Below are 21,252 nucleotides of genomic sequence, written 5' to 3' on the forward strand. Positions count from 1 at the left end.
AAAAAAAAGATGCAGAAGAAAGCTATTTGAGCACTTAAGTTCAAAATGTGATAGGAAAGCAGTTAAGAGTTCTCCCTCAAGCAAAACTGATACAATAACCTAGGCAGATGAACTATCTGGTTTCCAAATGTAACTTCCACAGAACTAATCACTTAAAAAGGCTTGGGTGTCTTTTAAGTAAATAAAAGTTATACTATTTGGATAAGACCAAATAGATGAAGTTAAAGAAGGCAGTTAATTTTAAAAGATGAAAATGAAAACATAATAGCCATTAAAAGTGGTATGGTAGATGCAAGTTTCCGCCTTTTAGGAAAAAAAAAAGTCAGTTTTCTTCTGAAATCGGTATTACTTCTCAGTTAATGGAGCTGAGGAGATGGCATTTAGCTTGTCCAAAGATTAAAACATTACACTTTCTTCCAAATGCAAATAAATCTTTTACTGGTCACCAAACTCCAGAAACGGAGAAAAGTAATACTTTTCACTATTGTTTTAGCAGTCTGTACTAGAAGCCACTCCTATTGGGTAGAACTGCCCCCTCCCTTTGACATCCTTTAAAATCCTTCAAGATAAGTAGAAATAGGAACAGTAAGGAAAGAGAATCTGGGATAATACAGTATTTTACTCGTCCCACGAAAACCAATAAATCTGCTGTAGAACACTGCTCTAAATAATTTTCACGTTGCCTATTCCCACTGGACAGGTGGAATGAAATACCAATCAGTGTTTTCCTTTGGTCTACTTCCCATCTAAAGAAACGAGTTTCACAGCTAGTGCATGACAGGGAAATGTTCTATTACTAAGGAAACAGAAATGTATATCATCCACGCCTCATTCCAAAATACCCTGTCAGATTTTGCAGCTAAAATTAGAGAACTCTGAGAAGATCTGCTTGGTTTCCATTGGGATAAAGGAAAGCAAAAGAGAGTAAAGCAAAGATACACCATTTGGAGAATAGTCCTAGATGATACAGAATCTGAAACAGGCTCTAGGCTCTGAGCTGTCAGCACAGAGCCCAACACAGGGCTTGACTCCTGGACCATGAGATGGACCTGAGCTGAAGTCAGACGCCCAACCGACTGAGCCTCCCAGGTGCTCCCTTTTTTTTAATTAATTTTTTTTTTCTTTTTAATGTTTATTTATTTTTGAGAGAGACAGTGTGAGCCAGGGAGGGGCAGAGAGAGGGAGACACAATGATACCTTACATTTTTAAAGTGCTATAGTTTATAAGAGAATTTTACACATTACCTCTTAGTGTTGACCTACCTATGGAGTAGGAAAGAAGATAATTACTATCCTTACTTTCTAGGAAGAGGAACAGAACAGAGACTCAAAGAGGCTAGTGACTTGCCCAAAGTCAAGGGCTTAGTATTGATTTTGCTGGCACTAAAGCCAGGTCTTTATCTTCCCGGCCAGTGCTTGTTTTGTCATTGCTAAGCGCCCGGCAATGCAGAAGAGGGCTTAATGGTTTTCCAATGTGTGACAGTCAACAATATTCTCTCATTTATAGGAGAAAGAGATAATGGTGCCTTAACTAAAGAGGGGGGACTTTGAGGAGGAGCCCATTAATAATATATATGGCTCTAAAAATAGAAAACATTCTAAAAATAACTGGTAACAACTAAGGGATTAATATCAAGGCCAACTCTTTTGAAGGAAAAGCATTTCAGTGCTGACTTCCGTGCAACAGAAAGAACACTTCTATGGGCTTATACTCTTAATAGGGCAACCCCAGAAAAGTAAAGGCGGCACTCTGAGATTTTTGTCAATTAGTTTAATATATGTCCATAGGTAGTTCATATGAATGCTTAAGTTACAAAATTAGCTGCCATGGTCCAAATGTGTGGGACTTTAAGAAAGCTTTTATTAATCAAAAGATAGCTAAGCATATCAACTTTGATTTCTAAAACCTATTTTAAACTTTGTAAAACAAGGCTAATTCTAGAATTCTATAGCATTAAAGTAATTAAATGTTATTTTTGTTATTTTAATAACTTAATTTCATGAACTGTTAAAAAAAATATTACATTTGCATCTCCCAGTTTACACATTTCTGCATTAACTTAGAGAAAAACCCATGTGGAAAGTTTCCATGCAGTTACAAAGGCAGCAGCACATACTGTTTTCACAGCAACTCGTTATTGCCTAAGAACACACCTGTACATAAAGCATCAACAAAAAAATATCCACCCACCCCTCTCCCACCAAAAAACCCAACCTTTTCCCATCCCCAGCAAAAATTACCTGGTACAAGCGGTGACTTAAAAAATGCTTTCTTAGTAGGAAGCATTTATAAAATGCAGAAATCTGAACAAGCTAAATGCTCGTGCAGATAGATGGGCCTCTCCTCAAAGAGTTCCTTCCTCAAGAGGCAGAAAGAACTCTCAATAGTTTAGGAAAGCTCATTTTTAAAAGTATATTTATGCATATTCATGGCTATTTCTTTGAAAGAACATACCCAGCCTCAACTGTGTTAGAAATAAAAGCAGAAGGAGAAGCAAAGGGACACAGCCATACACAGAGAATAGAGCTTCTCTATGAACATCCAATAGTTTGCAACAACCAAGAAGGAGAAACATGTGTAACTTCACACAGACCGCTGATCTGATCTAGGTGAAGCAGTTAATTTTTCATGCATTTGTTACTCAAGGAAAACATACACCCACTTAAATACAGCATTCACATTGTCATTAGCTTGTGGTATCAGGTAAGGAAGAAACTGTGCTCCTGTACTACCTATCCTTAGAATTTTCCATGTACATGTAAGTATCCTAAACCCTATAGATATAACACTGTCATCAGCACCTCCCACCTACAAAACATACATTGAACTACATTATGTTTTGAGTCCCTGAAATTGCACTACCACATATAGTGTTCTAAATTTTACTTTTTTATAAGGTTAATGTACACACAGAAGAAAACACCAAGCAATGTTTATTGTGCAATTCCAATAGTTATTTGTGGAATCTTGGTTTAGAGTCAGTCTTCATAGCCTTTGCAACTACCCAGTTTAAACAAAAAGCAACAATCTAATTATATATCTATAAACTTCATGATATTTCTTCAAACATCAAAGCACTAAAAGCACTGATGACTTGTGTTATAATTTTAAAAATATTTTAACACTACACAAATCTTATATATTCCTTTCATAAAATAATCAAAATAATTTGGTTATTTGGACGAGAATTACAGAAACAGAGTCCTTCCCTTGCATCTATAACCTCTGTAAAACTCCAAAAACAGAACAGATGATGAAATAAGGATTTCTTAGTCACTTGGGAGTGTTTGGACTTTAAGATGAGAAAGGGACTGGTATTTTTTGTTCTCTGTGAATTCAGAGCTTCCAGGTGGCACCAGGACTCAGATCTCTGGGATGACTTTACATGGCTTTCACTTTGATTTGTTTCATTTTCATTTGCTTCTTCTCTAATTTCTTTTGCTCACGCCTCAAGGCAGCTTCCTAGAAAAAAAAAAAGGGAATCTAAAGTTCTAAGCACACACAAAAAAATCAAAACTAGAATACTGACTATATTATTATTCAAAAACCTAGGCTTGTACCATAAATAACATTTGAAAAAATAGTTATAAAAATTCCTTATATCTATGGTGGTTAAAGAAAATTAGCTTGAGATGAAGTAAAGGTAACTCAAATCTCAGAAAGAAATTAAACACTACGTTTAAGCAGCCTTAAGCAGCGTTTAAGCAGTAAATCAGAATACTGACTTTTCCTATACCAACTTAACTTTCCAACACCAACTTAACTTTTATCATCACATTTACGTGTATCTGCCAAGGATTTGTACTGCAGTTCAGAAAACCTTAAGATCTTGTTTGTTCAGGCTAACAAGAGATGTTAATTGTGCATCTCTTATTAGCATAGATGTTAAACCTAAGCACAATATTTCGATGTGTAATGTTCAAATGGGAATTTTTATCCTATTTTTATTTAGGAATTACGAGGTTAGATAGAAGAGAAAAAGAAGCTCCAAACACATTATTTTGGTGGTAAAAGTCACTGGTTATTATTACCTGTACGGAGGGAAACCTTAGAGGCCAAGCCAAAGTATGACTTCACTGTTGGTTACTAGGGGTCACAACTGATTAAAGATTATTTCATATGTAATCTCAAACTTAATATTTTTAGAAGTTTGGGGTAGAAATGTGCTGAGAAATATACTCCCCTATTGGTATAGGATTGAGAAGATATGGAATAGGGAAAACAGAAGCACGTAGTATGGACAGTTATTGACAGTATAACAAATTACATTTCAAAGGGTGATTTGTACAATTGGTGGTTTGGGAACTTTTGACTATGTTAGGTTTCAACATTAGATGAGGAAAAACTATTTACCAGTGCAGCAGTGGGAAGCTTGAATGTTTATCCAAACATAGCTGTGCTATTGTGTAAGTACCCCAAAGAACCGAACCATCACTGTTAACACTGCTTTTATTTTTAATGTTCATTTATTTATCTTGAGAGAGTGAGTGAGAGAATCCCAAGCAGGCTCTGTGCTGTCAATGCAGAGCCTGATGTGGGGCTCAATCTCATGACTGCAAAAGCAACGACTTGAGCTGGTATCAGGAGTCGGACACTTAACCAACTGAGCCACCCAGGTGTCCCGTTAACACTGCTTTTATAGGAAAACAAAATCAAATGAAAAATGGTGGAAAGGATAAAATGGGAGGAGGCCTGTGGTATCCTGGAGACTGTACTCAACAGCATTAATGACACCATTGCACCTGCAGTGCCACTCAGCAGCCTCACTGCTTCTTGGCAGCAGGTCTCCTTCATTTCTAAGGATTTTCTTCAGTTCTCGAGATTATTCTCATTAGAATTCACATCTCCCAGAACTTTATTCTCTCTCTTTTTTTTTGACCAGCATTCACAAGGTTTAAAATTTAGAGCTTGGACTATGGCGTCTTATTTCAAAAAAATGTGAGACTGTGCTGATGTTTAAAACATACCACAACCTATAAAGCTCTTGAGTTTGAGATTTTGGTTACATACAAAATAGAAAACAAAAATACAAACAAAAATATTAGAATTGTCTAATTCTATAATCAAATTAAAAATCTCATAAAACAAGATGTATTTGGACACGTGCTGGCTTCTATTAAAATTCCTAATTTCTTTCTACTTAAGTTAGGTGTTTGGCTTGAAAAATCATAGTGGAACTTTCAAAATGGGATTGTGCTGGGGAAAGGATCATTTATATCATCCTCCAGGATCACAGACTCAATCTAAGATGGTTTGAAAAGGAAGGATAATTTATTCTCCTTTATAGTGCTATCAAGTAACTAATAATATCCCAAGTACTGACAAAATGCTAAACCTTTAAGTCTGTGTACATTCCCACACAGAATTACCTTAACAGTCAATATGGCACAACAGGTATCCTAATAAATCCTAGTTTTACCACTAAGCAAGGAGAAGAAAAGTCTTACCTCCAGCCTGCGCTGTTTCTCAGGATCTTCCTCATTCATGATTCGCTCCTTCTCTGCTCTTTTCTTTTCCTCACGCCGAGACTGTGCAGCTTCCTGTCTTTGCACATGTGTTAGCTTCAGGAAGTTTTCTTCTACTCGAGCTCTGTTTTTATCTGCTTTTTGTTTGCCCTTTTCCCCAAGAAACAAAGTGTTTCATAAGAAATCCATTTCAATCCATTTCAAGTCCCCTTTAGTATTCTTTTACTTTTCTTTTTCTTAAGTTGGTTTATTTTGAGAGAGAGAGGCAGAGAAGGAGCTGTCAGCGCAGAGACCAACGTGGGGCTCAATCCCACAAACGACAAGATCATGACCTGAGCTGAGATCAAGAGTCAGACACTCAACCCACTGAGCCACCCAGACAACCGTTAGTATTTTTTTAAAAACTATTCCCATTTAGTACTTTCAAGTCAACTAGCAAACTAGCAAAGATATAATCACTGAAATCATTGCTCACTGACTCCCCTGGGGGGAAAATAACAATAAAAGGTGCCAACTTATAATAAAGGCTGTGGGTCTTACCTCTCTGTTGAGTCGGAACTTTTTGGCTTTATCGATAGAATAAATCACCATGTTCATCAAGGGTAGCAAAGCCTCCATATCCTTTGGGTAAGTGTTACCTGAGCCAGGCACTGGAAAACAAAGCCATTTGCCTATTGAGTTAATGGCAGCATTAATACTTCTGGGTCACCCAACTCCGGTGTTTTGTTTGTTTGTTTGTTTGTTTTAAATAGGCTCCTTTCTCCTTAGTGTCTTAGGCAGCTAAAATGCAGCAGGAAAAAACAAATTAAAATAAATAAAAGGATCTCTTATTGAAGAAACCCAAAAACCAAAAAGCAGGCATGGAGGTAATTTTAAGGTAAGTTTTTGTGGCTTTTAGGAGGGAACAATACTCTCCTTAAGATCGTCTCACAGAAAATGAAGAACTCAGGCTAAGCACAGAACACTTACCATTAAATGTAAACAATAGTGTCCTTTTAGTGTCAGGTAGCTTTAAAGGCTGACCTTCCCTGTCATAAAAGAAAGGCTACTTTAGAACATAAGAAAGATACTTTCCATTCACATAAGTCACTCAATTCACTTAGATGATCAGATACCTGCAAATAATCAGCACAGTATTTGGCTTGGCATCTCAAAGTTGAATAGAATCTCAAAGCCTGAAGGAGCTTTACAGATCCCCTGGTCCACTCGTCTATCTAATGGATGCATTCCCAAGTCATCTTCATTGTACACCTGGGAATTCCAGTGATGCTCCCCAGGCGGGATATATTCCTCTTACCTGGGGAGCCAGAAATGAGCTTGTATTTAAGTATGAGGCCCGCATTTTAAAGAATATGTTTACTTATTTTGATGGATTTTTATGTTTTACTTCCAACTTCTATCTTCCTATAAGGAAACATCTTATTTTTGAGTCAGGGCTCAGAATAAATTTATAAATGATCTACTATAGCATACAGAATTTAGTTCCTACTCACCAAAGATTCCTTTGTAATCTTTGACTATCAACCCTCCTCTCTTCCCCCTACACATAAAAGGCTCCATGAATGTCACAATGTGATACTTTGCCCGTAGTGTTGTTACTAAGTTGAGCAAAGCAAGGATGATGCAATACTATCCAGAGGCATAAGGACCTGAATAATTTTGACACGCAACTAAAATCTGGATTAGCTTTTAACCCAACTCCATAGTTTATGAGAGAGAAGCCCCTAACCAAAAATTTAGGTCAGAACCAATTCTACACCAAGGGTAAACTTAAATGAGTACGCGCTCCTGAGACAGGATGTAATTTCAAACAAACTCGGGTCCTGAATGTGAACAATCAAACAGTATTACTCTAAAGCCAGAAACTCTTATCACATTGACAGCATCTGATAATACACCACGAAAGAATACAATCACTGAACTATTCAAAGAAGGAAGCCAGAAAGGGCCATGAACTATAAAATGCAGAGACTTGCAATCAAACATAAGTCAAACATCACAGATTCATATTAGAAATTAAAAAAGGAAAGAAAAATCTCGACTACAAAGGACAAAGAGATTAGCAATTACATTTTCTTAGTATTTGCCATTCTGTAAGATTATCATACACCTCACTGAGCGGCTGGTGCATACATTCGGTGACACACAGCAAACTGGGAGGCTTGTCTCCCATAGGTTTTCAGTTACCTTCATGACACATGCAGTCCAAGCAAAGGAAAACTTAGGATGCCTGTCATCAACTTCCCTCATTTGACAAGAAAAACTGCAGAAGCACCTTGTGGGTGTTTCAACACAGAAAGCTAGCGGGGACAGTTAATTTCAGTATTTTTATCTCATACGTACTCTTGCATAATTTTTGGACCAGAGAACTGGTCTGAAAAATGAACGGATTCAATCTTGTCAGCATAGTGAGTAAGAAAGTGAACCATCTGAAATAAAGAAAAAAAAATTTTTTTTATGTAGGGTTTGATGCATTTCCCTTTTTTTCATAAAGATATTCACTTTTTAATCCTCCTTACTTTTTCAAAATGGCATTAAGGTTAAAGCTTTTAAAAAATGAAATTTAAGATAAGGGATGTCTATGATGAAAATAGCATCTTTCTTTGGTCATACCAATGATCGAATTTCTTATTGAACAGCTGAAAATAATCTCAAAATAATGTTCCAAACAAGAATGAAAGCATGAAGATAAAATCTAAAATAGTTTCAGGGGAGTCTTCATAAGCACATCAACTTGAACTTACATGAGAACTGTCTTTAAGCTACTCCGTGTTTTTAAGATACTGAGATGTGCTACCATTCCACAATCAATAGAAAAAAAAAATGGACTAAATGCCATGGTGATAAGGATTAATGTTGTAGTCCTTTTACAAAAAACTTGAAAGCCACTAGCAATCCTAGGAATAACTTGCTCTTGGTTTACAGAGATTTACTTGACTAATTAAGCTATCTTTTTTGACAAACTAATCTATTGCTTAAAGAAGGTATTTTAATGTTTGTGAGGGAAAGGAATAGAGCATTGTCATAAAATGAAGGACTTGTGCCCTGTAAATGCTGAGGTCTGCAAATGTTATGTCTTCTATTGCATTTACCTTTGTATCCATCATTCCCTCCGTGACTTCTCCCATCTCTGACAGGATGGCCAAGGAGTCTGGCAGTCCATACTTTGCTCCAGACTTAGGTTTGTCGCTACAGAACTCACTCTAGAGGAAGAAGTAATTGAAGATAAGACATGACATTTTATTATAAACAAACTTTCTTCCTCAAGAGAGTATGTTCTGACCTCTTTCAAAGTGGTGCTTAACGATTCAAGTGATATGATTAAATACCCTATGCCCTCAAGTTGAATGTCTATGTAATAAAGAGGGACAGTTTTACATATATTTGAGTTGGAACAACATACCAGATCCTGCATCTCCTTCTGGAGTCGCACCAAGGCTTTCCGAGTGCCAACAGCAAACACATAGGTATCCATGTCTTCATCGTTCATGGTTACTTTTATTTGCTTTAAAAACAATTACAAAACTCACCTGTTAGTTTCCTATGATAGCCCCCAAGATTCCCACCCCTTGGTGTGTACATCCTCCCCTTGAATGGGAGGAACCTGTGAAAATGATGGATATCATTCCCATGATTATGTTGTGTCGTGTGGCAGAAGGTTGCTGATTAGATGACCGAGTTAGTCAAAAGGGACTTTATCCTGGAATGATCTAACCAAGTGAGCCCTCAACTCAAAAGGGACAGGGCCCTAGTTGAAGAAAAAAGTTGAAGTGGGAAAGGGCTTATGGGGGGAACCATGTGCCAAAGACTGCAGAATGGCCTTTAGGAGCTGAATGGTTTCCAGTTGGCAACAGTAGGAAACTGGGAACTTAACAACCATGGGGACATGACTTCTGCCAACCACCTAAATGACCTTGAGAAGAGGACCCCATGCTCTAGAACTTCAAGTTGCCGAACATTTAGATTTGCTGGGAGGGCAGTACAATCCAAAGAGAGCCTGGAAGCTCTGCACACCACCTCCACCCCCACACCTTACCTGATGCCTCTCTTCCATGTGGCTATTCCTGAATAGATTTCATTTTTAAATAATCTCCATATCCAACCATGGGTCTTGAACTCACAACCCAAGATCAAGAGTCCCATGCTCTACCAACTGAGCCAAGGAACTCTTGATTTATAGCCAGGTAATCAGAAGTATGATGGCCTGGGACTTGCAACTGGCATCTGAAGTGCGAGCAGTCTTACGGGACTCAGATTTTTTTACTTGTGGAATCTGGCACCAACTCCAAGTATACAGTATCAGAAGTGAATAGAACTGAATTGCTGGACATAAACAGCTGGTATCTGGACAATCAGAGAATTGCTTGCTCATGTTGGAAAATACCACAGAGATAGCTAAATAGTTTTTAATAAACTGCATTGGACCAGGGAGATAAAGTAAAAAAACCTGAAGAGTCTGGTATGATAAAACATGACACTATTTGTCATATTAATCATATTTTAAAACGTCTGGGCCAAAAATGATCAGTATTTCGAAGGGAAGTGTTAAAGTACAGAAATATAGCAAAGACCTGGCAAGATGGCAGCTATAAAAGGAAAGATTTTCTGCTTTTCCATTGTTGAGCAGAAATTACACAAAACAACACCTTAAAAAAAAAAACAAACCCAGGAAAAGGACTAAAAAATATAGAAAATCATGTTTGTTGAGGCTGTTTATCTTTGCAGAAAAAAAGGGATAAAATGATTGCTGGCTGAGGGAAAACAGATTAAATCTACCTCAGGGAAGAACTGAAAAGGATTAAAACAACACTCTAAGAAGAGTTTCCACAAAAAGATAGCTGAAGATGCAGCAAAATTTCCTCCTTTCTACCTAATCAGATGGTAACTAGTAGGAGAAAGAATGACAGGACTCCTAACTGATGAGTCTCTAAAAATTAGTAGATTGAACCATCAGTGGCCATATTAGAAAAATTAAATGAATAAAAGATAGGTTTGCAACTAAAAATGAGACCTTTAAAATGAGTTTCAAGCCAATGACCTCCCCCCGGCCCCCCAGCAAGTTCTGTGCCCAATGTGGGACTTGAACTCACAACCCCAATATCAAGAGTCATACACTCCAGACTGAGCCAGCCAAGTACCCCAATCCAATGACATTTCAAAGTATCTAATTATATTACTTATACAGCAATTGTTAACCAAATACTGCTTTGTATTTTGACATATATGCAGCCATTTCTTGTTCTACTAGTATATATGAGAAACTATATTTTTTTATATTTTGGATTCTTGTAGCATTGGGAGGCAGCACTTACTTATTGAATGAATGGAGAGGGGGGAATGTGGCATTTTTGACAAAGGACACAATCTGCAGATCAACATGTTGATTTAAATAAAGGGAAGAAGGTATACCAAACAATAAGGTCCCCAGATCACAATTTAAGCTCATTCAGCCAAAGACGTATTATTTGAAGCAAAAAATATTTGAAAAGAAACCCATCTTGCTGTCAAGATAAAAGCATACACAAGGCACAGAGTAAGACATGAGGGCAAACTGTCTGTGACAACTATTCCCCCCACCCCCCCCCATCATCCAGGCTGACTCAGCAAACCTACCTAGTGATACAGTATTATCTCCTTCCCTACAAAAAGCACATGTTCCCACTCCTCACAGTTGGCACCCTAAGTAGAAGGTAATCTGTTGAAATAGAAAAGGGTCCATTTTTGGCAAGGGACACAAGTTGCCTGAAATTCAAACAGAATCCAGGCAAGGAATGGAATAGACTCTAAGAAGTTAAGAATTCAATGTATACATAGAAAACTACTAAAAAATACATACCACTTGATCACTCACTGGTCTCATCATCCGGGCCAGGACATTCAGTAAGTCTTGTCTCTTGAGGAACTGAGAAAACAAGGGAATAGTTGCAACTTTTATTACTATAAAGAAAAGACCTTGAAAGGGGAATCACATGTTTTATCAAATATACTCTACATTTACCAGTTAGTAGAAAGATGATTTTTAGACCTAATTTAGTCAAAAAAGAAAGGATAAGACACTGAATTTGGCCTTGGAATCATACTGGAGAAAAATTAAAGGAAGATATACATTGTACCAGAAATTCTGTACTTACCCTCAGCTGGATAAGCATCCCTTCACAGCACACTCGACCAGAACACCACAGGTTGTAGATATGTTCATTCTCCTGGTTCAGCTTTCCTGTGCTTGTGGCTTCTTTGTTAGTTCCATCATCCCCTAGGGGTAAACCCACTTAATGTGATTCACTGAGAATGTTGGGGCCTAATCACCACATCTTCCTCCATTCTGACCCCCAAATGATCATACCTTTAGTGAAGCAATACTTTGCTATCTTATAGAACTCTTCTTTGGACATATGTTACAACAAATGGGCATCATTCCTTTTAATATTCTTTATTGTCTCCACCAAAAAAACTAGACTCCAGGGTGCCTGGCTGGCTCAGTTGGTAGAGCATGCAACTCTTCATCTCGGGGTTGTGAGTTCGAGCCCCATGTTGGGTGTAGAGATTACTTAAAAATATAATCTTAAAGGGGCACCTGGGTGGCTCAGTCAGTTAAGCCTCTGACTCTTGGTTTCAGCTCAGGTCATTATCTCACAGGCTCTGCATGGACAGCAGGAACCTGCTTAGGATTCTCTCTCCTCCTCTTTCTGCCCCTCCCCTGCTTGTTCTCTCTCTTTCAAAATAAATAAACTTTAAAAAAAAATTTTTTTTTTAAATTATGGACTCAAGATGACTTATTAGTGATGATCTGTTTGGAATATAAATGCCTCAGAATTAGCTACAAAATGGAGCAAAGTCAGTTTAAATGTCTGTCAAAAGTTAAAACTAACAAAAAGAAACTCCTATGCAGTAAATAAAAAGTACCATTAATACAAACTATTCACCACTCCCTCTTGTGTATCCTATGGATTAACTTTAACCAAATTTGCTTTCCAACAGCAACATGGTAACACTGGCATTGAGTTGTATTTTAGATCTAGAGAGACCTCAAATTCCAATCATTTCCTCCCTTCATTTAATCCATTAAGTGTACAAATTGCTCGACCTCACAAGGTAAAGCAGACTGACACACCAAATGAAAACACATGAGGGGAAGTGGAAGGCATTAAAGGCTGTTTCTTTTTTTCCTAATTTCCAAGTCAAAAAGTACTCTGAAATACTATGGTACAGTGGAGAGAGCACAGACTTTGAAAGCAGGTAGACTATGTTCTAGTATCATGTTGCAATGTACTAGCTTAGACAAATTGTAACATTCTTGGACTTTAGTTCCTCTAGAAAACAGAAACTGTTTCCAAATAAGTGTCGTTACAAGGATTACATAAGAAACAATGTATGCAAAGGACCTAATATAACAAAAAGGCAATCTGCTAAAGAGCTGAGCAGATAGATACTTACTTGCTTACTGAAAGGAAACAAAGTATGAAAGGTCAAACTGAGGTGAAGGTGGGTTGAGTCCACTTTACTCTCTAGGCCACACAAGTCCAGGGGTTCCTCTAAGATACTTTAGTGCGTACCTTCTCAGTGGATCCAAAACTAAAGTTCCCAGAACTTGAGGGAATTCTAAGGGATTTGTAATTTCTAAAAGATGAACTGAAAGCATTTATCAAGCTACCTAAAATGTCAAAATTCCTTACTGACTAATGAAAAATTAGAAAATTACTTCATAAATGCAATTAATTCAGTACATGCAACCTAATAAAAATGGGATCCTTGAGAAAAAAAAAGCATCCTCTTCAGCAGTCCATGAAAGCAGTTAGAGGCTTATACTGAGGGCAACAAATAGTTCTTACCAGGTGGCGTTCGAGCATGCAGCTGGTTTTGTATTGGCCCAACTTACCTACTAAGGTAAAGTTGCTCTCCAGAAGCTCTCTATGAGTGTTAAACCAGGCTTGGGCAAGGCGGCTGTTTTTATTCTTCCCGATGATATAATTCATGATGTAGGCGAGCAGACCAGTTACCATCAAAATTTCTAGATAATAACTCTCCCAACTGTTCTGGAGGTGTGCAGGAACCTAAAGATGAACAATCATTCCATTTAATGTTGGCTGAGGCTGAAGGAGATGGAGTCCATCCAACTCATGGGATAAAGGAGAATAAAAAAACCCATAAAGAGAAGTGGATAATTTAGATAACTGTCATTGATCATGGTTATACTTTGAAAAATATGCCCATTTTGTTTTCTAGGTCAGCCTCAAAAAGATTCTTTAAGGAAATGTGAGGACAATCAAACAGAATGAAAAGCTGGAAAGCCCTCTGTATTAAACTTGATTCTGAGTCCCACCCCAAATAAATCCAGTTTCTAGTCTTATCATTCCTCGATAAATAAAACTAGGAGGGCCAGAATAAGAACATAGGGGTTGCTTCTCTAGGTGTGGTTTTATCAGAAGAATTGATGACAAACTCTTTCACAGCTCCCACCATTACATCAACACCAGCTACATGTCACTAGTTATATTTCTGGGATTAATGACAACCAGATATTTTGTTGGTTAGTTTAGAATTCAGAATCCTGTATACCTACATCAACAATTGTTATTGGGTCTTTATTTTTGCTAGAAGAAGTGTCTGGTTTGTCTTCATAACCTTCAAATTCTTCATCATCATATGGCTCACTCTCCGTATCTCCCTCCTACAAAAACGAGGCACAATCTGTTTCCCCCTACAAATGTGGCCAGCAATTGCATCTCATTTTTGTAGGCAGTATTTGTAGAGGAAAACAGAACATGTAAGCAGCAGCACAGAACACAGATATTCCATGTTTGTAAGAAATGATAACTCTCCATGCATTTCAACTCTGATACAATTCCCACCCACACATGGTATTCACTACCCCTTCCAGCCAGGCTCTCCATAGGAGAAAAATACAATCCATTCTTCCATCAATGTAAAAGGTGGGAACCTACCAAAAAATTTAGAAGAGTTCCACCTACCAAACAAAAATAAAGATACCAGAGGGTAAGATATCACTCCCTAGATGTGGGTGTTACTTTTTTTTTTTTAACGTTTATTTATTTTTGAGAGAGAGGGAGTGTCTCACTCTGTCTCTACAGAGTGAGAGCGGGAAAGGGGCAGAGAGAGAGGGAGACACAAAATCTGAAGCAGGCTCCATTCTCTGAGATGTCAGCACAGAGCCCGACACGGGGCTTGAACTCACAGACCACGAGATCATGACCTGAACTGAAGTCAGACGCTTAACTGACTGAGCTACCCAGGCACCCCTGGGTGTTACTTTTAATGTCTAGGGAAAGTGTCAGTTACAAATTTTCCCATGCTTCCACTTTCCTAAGAAATCAAGAAAAAGAACTTCACCTGGGTATCTGCATCTTCAAAATCTCCTTCTTGGTTTTCATCCTGCCCTTCCAACTCCACGGTGGTCTCATCTTCATCATCTTCAGTAGTTATCACCCGTTGAGGAGATTCAGTAATAGAATCTTCTGTGACATCTTCAAATTCAGCAAAGTCATTATCATCATATTCCACTATGTCTTCCTCATCATCAAAATCATCAAATTTGGCTTCAGAGACACTCCCAAACACCAAAAGGACAACACAGAAAGCAAGGAAGGCTTTCATTGCACCTTAAAAATGAGTTAAAAAAAACAAAAAACAAAAACCCTTAATGGACAGCCATTCTGCACATACCAAATTTTGTAATAAAAAATATATCTATGATTCTCTCCTGCTTTAAAAAAACTTAATACTATTCATTTCAAATAGTGTTATATAAAGAGCAAGGGTGAGGGTCAAGAGATCTGGGTACTAGTCTGGACTGTGTCACTACTTATCTGTTAAATCCTGGGCAAGTCGTTTAATTTCTTTAGGTTGGTTTCCATTAACACTGGGTATTAAGTTTTGTTTTGTTTTGTTTTGTTTTTGAGAGCCTATAAAAGCTTTATATAGGAACTGGGAAGTGGTATAATGAAATAAGAATGAGATCCAACTATTGATCCATTAGCAGTAATAAATGGATAGAAAAGCTACTCATCCTTAGATCAATTTTGTGTGTATCCGGATATCTGAACATCAATAATCAAAGCACATGTTTAATATACAAAAGTTCTAGGCCCTGTCCTAAAGGCTTTACAAAAAGCAACTAATTTAATCCTCATAACCCTTTGAGGAAAGTAACATATTAACATCCCCATTTCACAGACAAGTAAAAGGAGGCAGAGTAACACAACTAGTTACGCTAAGTAACACAACTACCAAGTGGCATAGAGCTATGATTTGATCCCAGTTATGTCTCCAGAATCCCTACCATATGAACCATTTCTCAAGTGGCTTCTCAAATGTAGGCCAGTGACTATGATTTTTATATCACTTACTTAAAGTAGTAATTAAATAAATAGAATTAAATTCATCAGTATTTCACAGCTTTCTAAAAAGAACACTAGATGTTCCACCACCCAAATAAGTTTCTGAACCAACAAATAACATGAAATCAGATCTGTGACAAAAATGTGCCAAATGATATGAAAACAAAGAGGACAATGAAATCATCTTATCAAACAGGTAAGGCTTTACCAAAAAAGGGAGAACATTTGATCTAGAGTTTAAAAAGTAGTTAGATTTAAACCATCAAATCTATTTAGGCTGTACTTCCAGTCCTCATCTCTCATCTAAACACCAGCCCTATAGCACCGATTTTCTAACAGACACATCCATTTTCATGTCCTACAGACTTTTTTTCTGTACAAGGTCAAATAATAAACATTTTAGGCTCTGTGAACAACATATTGGTCTCAATTGCATATTCTTTTTTAAAACAACCCTTTAAAAATGCAAAAAAAAAAAAACCCAAAAAAAACCCCATTCTTACTTCATAGGCTATACAGAAACAGTCTGTCTCTCAGGCTGCAGTCTGCTGATTACTGCCTGACGATCATCTCAAAATCAACAGGTACCTGAATTTCTCCATTAATATCAATCCCATTTTTCCAGGCTTAACTTGTTGAAAAGAGTGAGATATCTAATCCTTGTGTTTCCTTCTTTGGTTCCCAAAGTCACCATGATAATCCAAGTTACCATCACCTGCTGAACAATCAAAGTATTATCCTAAATGGTCTCCCCATCTCAACTCGCTCCCTACTTCTCTTACCAAAAAAACTGTATCATCTTCCTAAAATACAACTTTTGTTACCTAAGAATTCAATAACCACCAAAGGCTAACAAATTCCTACAGAATATTATAAACTCCTCTGGCTTTTACTGCTTTTCAGAAGATGATCCTACCATATCTAATCAAATTACCCTCATTGAACATATCACCACATCAGATTAACTATGGCAAGAGAAGTAAAACATGATTCCTGAATAATCATAAATTTGCATGATACTTTAGCTTCAAGGATATGTGTTACAATATTATTTATGATAGTAAAAAATTTGCAACTCTTAGGTTAAACTATGGACACATACAAAAAATAAATTTACTTTTTGTCCATTAAAAATCATTACAAATAGGGCACCTGGGTGGCTCAGTCGGTTAGGTGTCCAGCTCTCCATTTCCACTCAGGTCATGAGCCCCATATTGGGCTCTGTACTGATGGTGCAGAGCCTGCTTGGGATTCCTCTCTCTCCCTCTCTCCCTACCCCTCCCCTGCTCACACACTCTCCTTCAAAAAAATAAACAAACAAAAAATCGTTACAAATGAAGCGAGAAACCATGTTGTTTTAGAAGCACATACACAAAACCAAAAAGGTTTAGAAGGACATAAATATAAGTAATTATTTTGTATAGTAAGATAATGAGCATTTTGCCTTTACTTTTTCTTTTTTTCCTATGATGTGTTTTTGTAATAAAAAATTCTCTTAAAAACTAAAAGCATGGTTCCTGCATGAAAGAAGGTGCTGCAGACTATAGAATAGCTATATCACAGACTCCTGAAATAATGTATTTTAAAGTCTGGTATAATAGAGCATTGGGTTTGTAGACCCAAGTCAGAGAAATTAGGCTAGAAAGGACAGCAGGAGCCAGATCATGATGGTCCTTATTTAAATACCACACTAAGAAGTCTGGATAATTAGAATCACCTAAAGGATTTAGGTAGGAGTGGCACTATCAGATTTGCAAGTTAACCCTGACAGCTCATATACAGGAAGAATTGGAAAAGTAGAAGTGTTGAGATAGTCAGATAAGATTGAACTGGCAGTGGTATTGGGAATGAAGAGGAAAACAGATTTGACAGATACTAAGAATTATACATGTCAGCATACAGTGACGGGATATAGGGAATGTCGGAAAGGAAGATCTGGGTGATTCCAAATTTTGGCTTGATTCATAGCCAGACAAAGTCATCCTTGAGATAAAGAACAAAGCGGGAGGGGGAAGACAATAAATTAAATTTACTACCTGTTGAAAAGTCTGGAGTATTTTCAGGCAGTATGTTAGATGATTAACATTTATCTCTTGATTTTCACAAAATCCCTACAAAAAGTATAACTTATTTTAGAGAGGGAGAAAAGGAAGTATTTGAAATACTTATATTGTATAAGTATTGTATATAATACTTACATAAGTATTTCAAATACTTATATTTGAAATATAAGTCTGGAGTTCAGCATACAAGTCTAAGATGCAAACAGAGACGGTGCAGGAATGGATGAGATCACCAGGGAGTATTAAGAGTTAGGTTTAAAAAAAAAGCACCAGGACACCTGGGTGGCTCAGTTGTTAAGCATCCAATATCAGCTCAGGTCATGATCTCATGGTTCATGGGTTCAAGCGCCGCTGACAGCTCAGAGCCTGGCACCTGTTTCAGATTCTGTCTCCCTGTCTCTCTGCCCCTCCCCCACTTATAAACGTTAAAAAAAATTTTTTTTTTAAAGCACCAAAAACTCTTGAAACATATCATTACAGCTAAGAACTGGAATGGGAAAGTAAGGAATGGTTGGAAAAAAAGAAGAGACTCTGGTCAAAGAGGTAACATAGAAGTCAAAAGGAGAAGTCTATTTCTAAGAAGGAAACAGAGCTCAGTTTCAATTGCTGCAGAAAGTTCAAGTAAGATATGGACCAGAAATTTCCAAATGCTAACAATGAAATCATTATTGGCAACTGCAGGGAAGTGGTTAGGATGAAAATCAGAATGCAGGGAGTTTAGTACTAACAGGGTGAGTGGTGGCAAAAGGGAGTATGCACAACTCTTCTTTTTTTTTTTTAATGTTTATTTATTTTTGAGAAGGAGAGTGTGAGCAGGGGAGGGGCAGAAAGAGAGAGGGAGACACAGAATCTGAAGCAGGTTCCAGGCTCTGAACTGCAGCACAGAGCCTGACACGGGGCTTGAACCCATGCACTGCGAGATTATGACCTGAGCCGAAGTTAGACGCTTTATCGACTGAGCCACCCAGGTGTCCCGATGCACTACTCCTTCAAGGTGCTCTGGGACAGTGAATATTCTATATCTCATATTTACAACACTGTAAATTCTTTTTTTTTTTTAAGTAGGCTCCATGCCCAACATGGGGCTTGAACTCATGTCCCTGAGATTGAGTCTCATGCTCTTGTGACTGAGCCACCAAGGTGCCCCAACAACACTGTAAATTATTAAAGGAATCAGTTCAATCAAAGGTTATTGCCTAATACCTTGCAATGCAAGGCTGCTCAAGAAATATACTCAGAACTGAACAAAGTTCATAAAATGTGAAAGGCACAAATGATTTGAGAAATGCCATAAAGGACAGGCTAATCCTTTCCAATATCTGATCTTTAAGGTTAGCACCAGGGGACATTTTATGGAAAAACATAGTTGCCTTCTCAACACCAACCTCAAAAGAGGTTTGTGATGTGTCTCCAAACATTGTTAGCTTCCTTTAATTATCTTTATTATAGTCAAAATTGGAAGAAATATGAAAAAGAGTATGTACTTTGGTGGAGTTACATTTAGTTTAAAACATCAGCCCTACCATTTACAAGTCATATGATCTTAAACTAATTACTTAAAATTCCCTGTTCCTCACATACAAAAAAGGGATATCCATTCACTACATGCCTCATAGGGCTGTAGTTGCTATTACAGGAGATATGTGCCTGGCACATGTGAAGTATTCATTAAATACTAATTCTCATTATTTCCTTCCCCTGTGCCTTAGGAACACCCTTTAAGATTTAAAAACCTTAACTTTTAGTGCTTCCCTTTTCAGATCCCAGTTTTATACTTTTTCAAATAGAAGCAAATAAAGATTAACATTAGCACAGTCAACTTGCTTAACTGCCAAAAAGTCTGATCATTTCCAATTGAACTTCCACTTAGAATGTTCACACCACAGAAACATTTGAAGAAAACTCAGCACTGTAACAAGCCACCTTCAAGGTTATTTAGGTTAAAATTATCCAAGTCACTTATACCTTGGCCTTCCCTCTGAGAAGTTTCTCAGCTGCACCTGTCATTTCATTTCTCAAAAGCACAACTCCCTGCCAGGCCACCCAGTCCTGAGAGTCCTGGGGCAGGGAACACAAGCACTAACAAGTCTGGTTTGATTATCTCCTGCTAGCTCACCCGGTAGTCTCTCCAAAACTGGATCTGGACTTAAAAACCAAAGAGGAAGAAGTGGAGAAATCACTCCTTGTTGTCGTTTCAGATTAGGCCTTTCTGACAACTGCCAGACTATGAGACTTCTGGAAAACATGCAGACATTCCCGTGTCTCTTTACACCCGTTGGATAAAAATACTTTTATGTTAGAAATGGCCACAGAAATTGTTGCTTCTGTTAAACCACCAGGGTTTTTCCATGGAGAGTCAATTCATCCCAACGGCCATACTCCATTCTTCCTGCTGCACACTTTAAGCTTCCTGTAACTTTGCCCTTCTAGTTGGCATCTGCCCACAGCTCTGCGGGTAAGTTCTCAAAAACCGTTAAAATCACTCCAACCTCGAAGACCAAAAGAAAATGGGCTTTGGTGTGGGCAAAGCTTGTCTTTAGTTTTTAAGGTCAGCAGAGGTGAGAAGGAGCGATCCATGTCACCCTGAGCCTGACAGGGGGGTTGGGTGGGAATCAGGACCGGAGTAGGCCACGCAACTTAAAAGTCACCGCTCGGTCCGGCCCGGCCCCACCGACTAACGCGTCATGGTCCGTTTCCTACCTGTATCGGCGTCTAGAACCTAGCCAAGCCCTCCTGCAGCCGTCGTTTCTCCGCCCGGCCGCCACCTGCACGATCACCGAGATTTTACCACTCCCGATCCCTCTAGGACACAGCCGTACCAGGTAGCTCAGTCACGCTGAGCCACTCTTCACGTACCCTCCGCTATCCGTTACGTAGAATGCGTGCGGACGGTCCGCGCCTGCGCGCAGTTGGGGAGCGGGGGCGGGACGCAGCCTCGGGAACCGCGCGAGACCTCCTCCTCCCCCGCCCAGCTGAGACAAGGTGGGGCTGCTGGGAAAATTACATAATCCCGGCCCCCGGGCCGGAACCGCCCACGCTGTTCCCAACCCTCTCCACTAGGGTTCAAATTGTCATCACTCTGAGCTGGTGCTCCGGAAGCTAAAGGTGGCCATGCTCTATGGGACCACGTGGCTAGAGGCATGCAGAGAAATGTTGCCTAGGTCGTATTTAAAAAGGACCAGAGTTTAGGGAGTCCACAATTTTATGTATAAGTGGTTTCCGCCCAAGGCCTTTTCTTGAGATTTCTAGGCGGCTATCACTGCTACGCTTTCTTCACCCGTAGGCCCACTTCTTGGGCTACAAGCACTGTCCCCCTCAAAGCATCAGTGTCTGGAGAGTGAAAGTCTGCGAGGTGTTCTGGAGCTTTA

At 38.4% G+C, this 21,252-nt stretch overlaps 1 protein-coding gene across 2 annotated transcripts; it reads right to left on the reverse strand.

The window, feature by feature from the left end:
• Positions 1–1,790: 1,790 nt before the first annotated feature.
• CCDC47 (coiled-coil domain containing 47) lies at positions 1,791–20,781 on the reverse strand. Of its 2 annotated transcripts, none has more exons than XM_049636343.1 (13): positions 20,585–20,781; positions 14,815–15,083; positions 14,027–14,134; positions 13,343–13,517; positions 11,598–11,719; positions 11,303–11,368; positions 8,870–8,971; positions 8,559–8,669; positions 7,810–7,895; positions 6,436–6,494; positions 6,007–6,116; positions 5,449–5,616; positions 1,791–3,463 (listed from the first exon to the last, which is right to left on the reverse strand). In XM_049636343.1, exons 2-13 carry the CDS (start codon positions 15,076–15,078, stop codon positions 3,383–3,385), a joined length of 1,452 nt encoding a protein of 483 aa, XP_049492300.1. In that variant the 5' UTR covers positions 15,079–15,083; positions 20,585–20,781; the 3' UTR covers positions 1,791–3,382. The 2 variants fall into 2 exon arrangements, with proteins under 2 accessions (XP_049492300.1, XP_049492301.1); XM_049636344.1 differs by lacking the exon at positions 20,585–20,781 and adding an exon at positions 16,325–16,539.
• Positions 20,782–21,252: the final 471 nt, after the last annotated feature.

Source organism: Panthera uncia, chromosome E1 (assembly GCF_023721935.1).
Source record: "Panthera uncia isolate 11264 chromosome E1, Puncia_PCG_1.0, whole genome shotgun sequence".
NCBI lineage: Eukaryota > Metazoa > Chordata > Mammalia > Carnivora > Felidae > Panthera > Panthera uncia.

What these genes read in the sequence shown, in the direction of transcription:
- CCDC47 (XM_049636343.1), bottom strand. Translation starts at nt 15,078, where the DNA reads ATGAAAGCCTTCCTTGCTTTCTGTGTTGTCCTTTTGGTGTTTGGGAGT. An exon ending in GAGCAACTTTACCTTAGTAG is followed by an intron (nt 11,720 to 13,342) that starts GTAAGTTGGGCC and finishes GTTTACCCCTAG; the next exon opens with GGGATGATGGAACTAACAAA. An exon ending in AGAAACAGCGCAGGCTGGAG is followed by an intron (nt 3,464 to 5,448) that starts GTAAGACTTTTC and finishes TTTTTTTTCTAG; the next exon opens with GAAGCTGCCTTGAGGCGTGA.